General features: G+C 46.7%; 1 protein-coding gene across 2 annotated transcripts in view; it reads left to right on the top strand.

The window, feature by feature from the left end:
- Nucleotides 1-9,565, top strand: part of LOC137432473 (RNA-binding motif protein, X chromosome) — a 56,382-nt gene extending 46,817 nt beyond the window's left edge. For both annotated transcript variants that reach the window (XM_068124441.2, XM_068124440.2), the window contains 3 exons: nucleotides 7,260-7,385; nucleotides 7,490-7,578; nucleotides 8,646-9,565. In XM_068124441.2, the coding sequence (XP_067980542.1) occupies nucleotides 7,260-7,385; nucleotides 7,490-7,578; nucleotides 8,646-9,094 (664 nt within the window). In that variant the 3' untranslated portion in view covers nucleotides 9,095-9,565. The remainder of the gene's footprint in view (nucleotides 1-7,259; nucleotides 7,386-7,489; nucleotides 7,579-8,645) is intronic.
- The last annotated feature ends 1,020 nt before the right edge of the window (nucleotides 9,566-10,585 follow it).

The following is a 10,585-nucleotide window of genomic DNA, read 5'->3' as shown; positions in this document are numbered from 1 at the left end:
ACATTTTATCATGAATTAAATGATGGAGGCATTTTAAGAAGGCTATCTACGCACCAAATTAGGTGTCAATCATACGTTCTGCCTCCGAGACCTTGGTGAGGTATGGGGGTCAAAATGAAAATGCAGTCCTATTTTCCTCATGGGTAGTCGATCATATATTTGAAATTTCGAATTCATCCGTTCAGCAGTTCTGGAAAAATATATGTTTAAAGGTTTTCCTTCAATCTAAGATGGCCACCACACACGTCACTGATGATGTCATAGTTTGCAAAAAAAATTATTCCTGGTTAGTCGATCATACGTATGAAGTTTTGGATTGAACCGTTGAAAGGTTCTGGAGATATCGTTTTTCAAATATTTTTCCTTAAATCCAAGATGGCTGCCACACCATGTGACTGATGATGTCATAGTTCAGAAAAAAATCATTCCCATGGGGGAGTTGTGCCCTCCTTTGAAGTATCGGATTAATCTGTTCAGCGGGTCTGGAGAAAAGATTATTACATTTTTTGCCACTCCCTGTGCCGTTGCACAATTTCGGGACTGAGTCGTGTGGCTCCCCTAACAGGTCTACTTACCTGTGCGCCTCCGCCACTGAAGTTGCCTCTCGAGCGTACCTGCTCCTCGCTAACCTACCTGGGGAAGGCCCTCTCTGGCGCTTACCCCCTTCGGTGCCCTCTCTGGCACTGGGCTGACCGGGTCCTTCCTTTGGATCCTCGGGCCCCATTGAACTCTAACTGGCTCCCAGAGCCTACCTGCGGCCTCACCTGGCCGACAGACTACCAGTGGCGGAGCGCCCAACCAACCATCCCTCTAACAGGCCACACGCCCAGTCTTTTCCACGTCACTAATGCACCCATCCAAACACCATTCTTCCACACGCACCACAGATGCCAATATCCAACCACAATTTACCTTTACCCTCTACCTAACTCTTAAACTACCCTCCCCGGGTATTCGTGATGGGGATCCATCCTCCCCATACACTCCTTCGCACCATCCACTCCTCTCCACAGTTTCCACCATACTCACTCCACACCATCCATTCCATACTCCATATATTCCAGACCATTTATTCCATACAACCATGCTCACCTGTATTTGCACACCTGTGCCATCACTCCAACACCTGGTGCTTCCTGCACTCTCCTTCCTCCAGGACCATTTGCTCAACACAACACACAATCACCATTACTCAGTCATACACTGCTCCATACACCTGTTCACTTGCACACCTGTGCAATCACACGTGGTGCCTCCTGCACCCTCCTTCCTCCCAGGCTTCTTCAATCAATACAATACAACGCACCATCACAATTATTCACTCATACACTACTCCGTACACTTTCAATTCTCTAAACCATTGCCTCAGGCACCCAGATTTTCCCACGCTCACACACACATCCTTCCCGAGCATTGCCTAGCAATTCCTCATTTCACCAAGCCCAAGAGGCACCCACAAGCTGCACCACGGGCACACCCATCGGCTGCACCAAGGACGCACCCACGGACACACGCACCACGGACGCACCCACGGACACACCCACCTGGCTGCACCACGGACACACCCACCGGCTGCAGCACGGACACACCCACCGGCTGCAGCACGGACACACCGACCGGCTGCACCACGGACACACCCACCGGCGGCACCACGGACACACCCACCGGCGGTACCACGGACACACCCACCGGCGGCACCACGGACACACCCACCGGCTGCACCACGGACACACCCACCGGCTGCACCACGGACACACCCACCGGCGGCTGCACCACGGACACACCCACCGGCTGCACCACGGACACACCCACCGGCTGCACCACGGACACACCCACCGGTTGCACCACGGACACACCCACCGGCTGCACCACGGACACACCCACCGGCTGCACCACGGACACACCCACCGGCTGCACCACGGACACACCCACCGGCTGCATCACGGACACACCCACCGGCTGCACCACGGACACACCCACCGGCTGCACCACGGACACACCCACCGGCTGCACCACGGACACACCCCACCCACCGGCTGCACCACGGACACACCCCACCCACCGGCTGCACCACGGACACACCCCACCCACCGGCTGCACCACGGACACACCCACCGGCTGCATCACGGACACACCCACCGGCTGCACCACGGACACACCCACCGGCTGCACCACGGACACACCCACCGGCTGCACCACGGACACACCCCACCCACCGGCTGCACCACGGACACACCCCACCCACCGGCTGCACCACGGACACACCCCACCCACCGGCTGCACCACGGACACACCCCACCCACCGGCTGCACCACGGACACACCCACCGGCTGCACCACGGACACACGCACCGGCTGCACCACGGACAGATGACCTCCGTGCCACGTGACTGATGACGTCATAGTTTGCAAAAAAAACATTATTCCTGGTTTTTCGATCATACTTATGAAGTTTTGAATTGAACCGTTGAAAGGCTCTGGAGATGGTTTTTCAAATATTATTCCTTAAATCCAAAATGGCCGCCATACCACGTACGTGACTGATGTCATCGTTTGCAAAAAATAAATTCTCATGTGTAGTCGATCATATCTGTGAAGTTTCAGATTAATCCGTTCAGTGGTTCTGGAGAAGAAGATCGACCGCACGCACTAAACAGATCACAAAGTCAGCCTTCTTTCACCTGAAAAACATTGCCCGTCTCCGCTCATCCCTCTCCTCCACGGCTGCAGAAACCCTCATCCACGCCTTCATCACCTCCCGTCTGGACTACTGCAATAGCCTCCTCTATGGTTCACCCTCAAAAATCACCAATAAACTCCAATACATTCAGAACTCCGCTGCCCGTCTACTCACCCATTCCCGGACCCGTGACCACATCACCCCTGTCCTTTACAAGCTTCACTGGCTCCCCATCCCCCAGAGAATCCAGTACAAAATCCTCCTCTTGACATACAAAGCCCTCCATAACCTGGCCCCATCCTACCTGGCTGACCTCCTCTCCAGACACACTCCCACCCGCAACCTCCGCTCTGCTGGTACCAACCTCCTGACCCCCTCCATCCGGACCAAATTCAGATCCTGGGGGGACAGGGCCTTCTCCATCGCTGCTCCCACCCTCTGGAACTCACTACCTCACACCATCAGAGACTCCTCCTCACTCACCACATTCAAAACATCACTAAAGACCCACCTGTTCAACAGTGCATTCAACATTCAACCCACAGCATTTAACCCCTGACTATCTCTTCTCCTGTCCTGGAGGCCCTGGAGGGCCTGGGTTCGAAACCCGGTCGATCGCTGAATTAACGCCAGGGGGGTTGACTCAGCCTGTCATCCTTCCGAGGTCGGCTAATTGAGTACCAGTTCACTGGTAATTCCCTGCTTGTCGTTAAAGGCGGCAAAAAGGGTTGGCGTCAGGAAGGGCATCCGGCCGTAAAACATTGCTTCAAAAAGGGGACCAAAAAAACAACAACTACCACGGTTCCCGAAAAAGGCCAACCCCCGGTTGCGGGGAAAAATGGCCTCTAAAGGTGGTTTTATCTCTTCTCCGTCTCCCTCCTTTTGCGTTAAATATTTCCCTATTGATTCTTGTCTTTTTGCAATTGTTATTTTCATGTATTGTTATGCATTATGTTTTCCACTCTGTCAAAAGCGCCTTTGGGCTTCTTGAAAAGCGCTATACAAAATAAATGAATTATTATTATTATTATTTAAAGATTATGACGTCATTGGCAATGGCAGCCAATATGTCAAAATTGGAAAAACAAAATTCATCTTGCCTAAGGTTTTGTCTAAGGCTACAACCATGCACTCTCATATGGCTGTCTGCAAAGGTGTTTTCGGTACGGTAGGTACAAAAAAGTCCGACAACCAGTATAATATTACTTATAATAAAAACAAGAATCCTAGCAGGAACAGTAGGCCTTCCATGCAATGCTTGCTTTGCTTTGAAGCCTAACAAGTTTGATTGACCACACTTTTAGTCAGGTTCACTATGTTAACAAATATAATTTCGTTCAAAATTTTTGGAGATTAGCAAAACTATACATTTTTGGAATATTCAGAGCATGAGGAATCCAAAAATTAATGTTGGCATTTGCGTAGACACCTTTGTGAAAATGACACTCAGGACAGTGATGAAGATAGTCAGGTTCACTCTGTTAACAAATATAATTTCTATCAAAATTTTGGGAGATTAGCAAACCTGTACATTTTTGGAATCATCAGAGCATGGAGAATCCGAAAATCAATGTTGGCATTTGCACAGACACCTGCATGGCCGCCATTTTGGATTTTCAAAATGGCCGCCATAAAATACATATTTTGCGCTATCTCGGCTTCTAGTCAACTTAGAAACTTAATTACATATGCTTATCCTATGTTTTCTGGGTCAAGGAATCCAATAAAGGCCTCAAAATAGTGCTCAGGGTTATAGAAAAGCAACAAACAAAGGTAATTGAAAACCATTGTCTTTATATTTGTGATATAACTGTATTACATAATACATGGTATTGCAAATCCTTTGAAGTTATAGGTGTGGGTTTATAAAGCAAGAATTGTTATAAATTGTTATAAATTTATAAATCCTTGTTAGTATCAGATTGAACTATAAGTCCTATACATAGGATCTACTAGGTCTATACCGTTCAGGAATATGCTTTTACAGATCTTCATCACTGTCCTGAGTGTCATTTTCGCAATGGTGTCTACGCAAATGCCAACATTAATTTTTGGATTCCTCATGCTCTGAATATTCCAAAAATGTATCGTTTTGCTCATCTCCAAAAATTTTGAACGAAAAAACATAGTGAACCTGACTATTTTCTCAAGGCCTGAGTAATCTTGCAGTTGTTTCCATTTTTTTCCTCGACCTCGAATCTCGTCGAAAAATTCCATTTTCCTCGACTTTTCTCAATGTGCTCTCTGGGTTCCGTCAAAATGGTACTGACCATGGTTCGCTCAAAATCCTGAAAAGCTATTGTTTATGTCGCACCTCACTTCAAAAGCATTTTGTAATAATATGTATATGCCAAAGATGGGTTGTAGGTTGAATCTTCACATGTTTTTCATCTATCATTCTATTGCAACTCTTTATTTGATATGATTTCATAAACATGACTGAAATGTGCTTAAGAGAGGAACTTTTTTTGGTCTAAATTTATCAGGGCACGAGAATGTACAAATTCTGGGCTGGTGTTCATCCTTTTCCATTAATTGAAAGTGTGAATGGAAGAGAGAAAATCGTGATCTGTCGTGCTTGAAAGATAATGGCTACTCAGTCATGCTGGGCAAGTGTGGTTCTCAAATAAATTGCATGGTTGAGGTTTTGTTACGTACTCCTCCCCAACCCCCGGTCACGGTGTACCTCCGAGCCCCGAGAGGAGTCACGGCAGAAAAATGTGTTATTCTGTATGTCAAAGATCAATGGTGAAGCCACACCAATTGTTACCAACAAACAAATATTGTATTAAGATCACACAAGAATAACAGTACAACAATAGTAATCAATTGAATGAAAAATGAATGAATGATCGTTTTAAGGTACCATCAGGTTCCTACAATATAACTCACTGTGCTCCAAGTGAGCGAAAAGAAGAACATTCCCCAATGTCTCTATTCCGGCATCAAGCCCAAGTCGATCCGCTCCAGCGATCGTCAGAACGATGTCCAATCGAGACCAGAATCCCGTTCGGATGACAGTCACAGTCACGCGGCCAAAGCTGCGCAAAGGTGCCCTCAAGGTGATGGAGAAATCCAAAGGCGCCCTCCAGGCGACGGGGAAATCACACCCTCGGGTATGGATGTTTCCCGGCTCCAAACCGGCGAACCGCAGATTTACCTTCAAAATCCACGTTACACACACACACACCAGATAAATGTCTGGATGCGGTGAAAATGGGTGAAGCGAAGCGAAAAACCTTGCGCGATGCGCAAAGCTCGCGGGTCAGAATGGCCGACGGCCCGTTCTCGAGGCGTAACGGCACGACGATGATTCTCCTCGGAATCAACCGCCAAAACCTGACACGCAGGTTGATCTGTCACAGCGATAACAACTGTCGCAAGAATCCCTTTCCCGGGAAACCCGAAGTTCGCTCGTGACCTCCGTTCATCAACTTTTGCTCCAGACCTCGAAGCAGCTAGGCTTCTTCCCCGACTCACTCGCTCCACCTTCTTCTCCTCCTCTTCCTCTTCGTCCGGTTCCAGTTTCATTTAAAAATTGACTTTTTTACCTTTTGAAAATAGTAACCTCTATCTCCCTTAAACGACAACAATAATAGTACATGGAATCAAAAATGTTTACAGTGGATGAAAACCACAACAACGGAAGTGACGCATCCGTAACAGTTTGCATGAGGAAAAAAAGCAAATTGGTTTTGAAAGTGGAATGACTGCAAAGGTGTGCTGGGAAATATTTGGGAATAGCAGCTTGGGGGGTGGGGGGGGGGGGGGAGGGGTTGCCCTTGCGAGTCGCGCACCCACTGTGGCAAATCTGAATAGAACCACCTTTAGAGGCCATTCTTCCCCGCAAAGCAGGGGTTGGCCTTTTTTGGGCACCGTGGTCCCCTTTTTGAAGCAATGCTTAACGGCCGGATGCCCTTCCTGCCGCCAACCCTGTTAGTCGCCCCTTGCGACACACAGGGAATTACCAGTGAACTTGTACTCAATTTGCCGACCTCTGAAGGATGACAGGCTGAGTCAACCCCCTGGCGTTAATTCAGCGATCAATCGGGATTCAAACCCAGGATCCTAGGATCCCAAGCCGGCACCCTAATCGCTAAATGTGGCAAAATGGATGTGGCATGATGGAGGTGGCTAGATGTGGCAAATCTGAATGCTTTAAATAATAAAAAAAAGAAAAGAAAAAAAGTGTAAACATTGCTTAGTGGGATATTTTACCAGCTGCATAACAGGTCATGAAAATACTCCACTGTATCTACTAGTGCAATTAGCCGTCTCCCTTTTCTCCACTGAGACAATGCCTCGATATTCGCGGATTTCCCCCGGCTCTCCCGGATTTCCCTCGGCTTTCCCGGATTTCCCCCGGCTCTCGCGGATTTCCCCCGGCAGCCGGCACTCGCGTATATTGCCTCACCATTCGCAGATTTGTAAATGGCCAGGACCTATGCCCCCCTTTTACATTGAAATAATGCTCCTACATTCCAACTGTCGTGGCATTTTCCAGGAACATATCCTCTGCGAATGTCAGGGTTGAGGTGTATTTGTTTTGTTGTCCCTTACTTTTTATTTCCAATCTGCAGCAGAGAGTATGGAGGTTTTCGGGAAGGCAAAGCCTATGGGGCACCACCATCGAGGGATTACGCTCCGAGAGAATACCGGTCTTCCGGTGGTCGGGATGACTACTATCCGCCTAGTCGTGGCTACAGGTACATGCTTGCTCGCACTGTATGACGTGTGACACGTGCTTGAGTAGTTTGGCCCAACCAAATGTTCTCAGTTGACTATCGCATGTTTGCTTGACATTTTGCAGTGATCGTGAGGCATATGGAAGTGGAAGGGAATATAGTAACGAGCACGGGACCGGGGCATCCTACAGAGATGGCTATGATTCTTATGGGGGTGAGTATTTGATAAGTTGATTGACTCTGGGTAGACAATGTTGAGGCACCACCTTTAGTGGCCATTTTCCCCACAGAGCAGGGGTTGGCCTTTTTCGGGCACCTTCGTCCCCTTTTCGAAGCAATGTTTTATGGCCGGATGCCCTTCCTGCCGCCAACTCTGTTAGTCACGTCTTGCGACACACAGGGAATTAACGGTGAACTGGTACTCAATTTGCCGACCTCGGAAGGATGACAGGCTGAGTCAACAGACAATGTTGAGGGAAAGGAATTATTAGAATGGGAAGTGGGGACAGGGTGTAAGTGATTGCTCTGAAAACTTTTTTGAACCCTGAAATGCTGAGCTGCAGGATTAAGCTGCAGTTACCCAGTAAGCCCAGAAGCTCAAAACAGGTCTACAATGAAAACAGATGAAAAAAAAAAAAAAAAAAGGAAAGAAATGAAAAACAAAACAAATCTTGAATTGAAAGTATGAAATATGCACTCTGCAGGTCAGATTCGGCTATCAAATGGAATTGCCAAAAACAGTAAGGTTCTGAATGGTGAAACTATCACAAATGCAGCAATGACTTTTTGAAATACCTCACAAAGCGAGATTACCTTGGAAATGGCAGAAAACAAACAACAACTGAAGAAAACCTCTGATTCCAGTACATCATCGTAGCTTTTTTATGTATGAATTTGACTGTGCATATGTGGTCTAGCAATGACAGGCGGACACATTCAGCTGCTATAATTTTTGAACCGAATTCAACATTCATCTTGCATGTTTCTCATGTGTCCAGTTGAAAAGGCAAGCAATTTGTTCAAGATGCCCAGCAAATGAACAGCAAGTGACAAAAATGAGCAATTGTATTTATTTATTTTTTTCTTCCCCAATTCCCATCATTCAAGAAAGCTTGGGGGAGGGTGGAGGGGAAAGTCAGCTATTCTAAGTGTGGGAGTGTTGTGGGGAGGTTGAGCCTCAAGGTGACCATCTGTTTCACCGTTCATGTACAATATGAATGATGTTTTCAATCTTCCTTGGGTTGCGTGAGCAGTGTTCTGATCTGCTGATTGACCCCCCAGGAAGCTCACGTAATGGACCACCTCCAGGGTATGGCGGCAGCAGTCGATGCGATGATTATGGAGGTAGCACTCGTGACGCATACACTGGTGGGAGCTCTCGGGATTTATTTGGCGGAAGCCGCTCTGCCGGAGAAAGCTACAGCCATGGCCGTAGCAGCGAGCGTTTTGCCCGTCCCGAACGTGGTCCAGCTCATCCGCCTGCGGAACGTGGCTATCCTTCCCGTGATTCGTACACTGGATCCTCAAGCAGGGCACCCCCAAGAGAATCCTTTTCTGGGCAAGTCCGCGGGGCCCCACACGGGTCTTATCGTGATGCATCTACTCGTACAGTGCCGCGCAACCCGCTTAGTGGCTCAGAAAGAGGAGGCCATCAACGTGATTCTTACAGTAGTTCAACACATGCACCACCTCGTTCTGATCACCATGTAGAGAGCAGGAGTCGTTATTGATTCCATGCAGGCAACCTAAATATTCTGCCGGAGGATCAATTTGTCGCATAATTTGATTAGGTTCTCAAGCAAAATTATTGGTTGCGAAGCTTGAATTGGTCTTTCTAGTTTTTGATTTTTACTTTTTAGCTGATGTTAGCTAGCCACTGCATTTGCTCATCAAGACAGTTGTCGATGTATTTGTCCACTTTGTAATGGTTTTCAACTTTGATATACATATATTTCAACCTCACTTAGAACTGTTTGCATGTTTTAAATTTGGAAGGGATCTGCTTTCCATCTAAAATATCAGTCTCACATTGTTGGAGATCAACTCGAAATGAACAGTTCCTGAATTTTTTTTAAACTAGAATAGTCCTTTTTTCTGAGTTTGATGAAATATTCCTCGGTGTCTTCTAGATATTTAGAAAGGGCAATATAATCGGTTGATGGACATAAAGTGGCTTCACTGAAATAAAACAAAAAGTTACATTTTTGCATGTTCGTTTGGATATATTCAAACACAACAAATTTGCAGAAATATCAAATGGTGGAGAAAAGCCCTGTTAGATTGTGCTTTCGTCACACCACAATTATCGCAATGGAAGTGGGAACTTCCCATACGTCCACTCGCCCATTTCCAGGTGACGTGTTGTCTGCTTGAATTGAGTGATTCTCACCAAAGCAGTTTTTGTGAGGTGACCCCGTCATTGCTCTTCAATTGGGGTTGGGACTTATCGACCGGTGAGAGCCAGCCTACTGATGCAGCTTGAGCAAGCATTGCTCCGGAATCTTGGAAGCTCCTCGCACAAGACGTCTGCACAAAGCCCTGCTCTGTTGACGGTATTCTGGAAATAGCAATTGATTGATAAATTGCGAAAGGCGCTGAAAGTACAAATATTGACTCCATGCAACACACAATGTGCAAGAGTTTGAGTTGTGAAGAGTCAATGAGATGTCAGTTATTGTGACCATTCGTTGTTTTTTTTTTTTTGTTTGTTTTTTTACTCTGCGAGGAAATATGCCTTGGTGTCGAGGAGCGGTATCCTTGGAAGTTATTGGTTTGTACAGCACAAATGTAATCTTTCTTTGAAGACTTAAAACACAAAAAGGACTCAATTCTGCAATCAATTGGTGCCCAATAAAATCCTTCTGAATTAAATTGTTTTATTATTTTGTAATTGTTTACTCAAAGAAACAAACTGAAAATGCTTTCATTTTATCCAACCAGAAGTTTGAATTGAAGCAACCTTGCATCATAGTTTCTTCAAATTAGCTGTGAGCCCCCCATTCCCCACCACACCCTTCTCTCCAATGTTCTGCAAAGTTGCAAAAACAGATTGTGATGGAGAGCAGTGACATCTTTACAACAAACCAGGCTGGCCTGTTGGATGAAAGAAATTGTAAATTTGGCCAAATCCTCCATTTGAAGCTCAAGCTGATGACTTTACCAGGTGCAATCACCACATTTAGCAGAGAGGTAAATGGCTCTTGACTGGCAGATCAAGTAGT

Source organism: Myxine glutinosa, chromosome 8 (assembly GCF_964187855.1).
Source record: "Myxine glutinosa chromosome 8, kmMyxGlut1.1, whole genome shotgun sequence".
In the NCBI taxonomy this organism is placed as follows: Eukaryota; Metazoa; Chordata; class Myxini; order Myxiniformes; family Myxinidae; genus Myxine; species Myxine glutinosa.
This window is presented reverse-complemented; position numbering and strand designations above follow the sequence as displayed.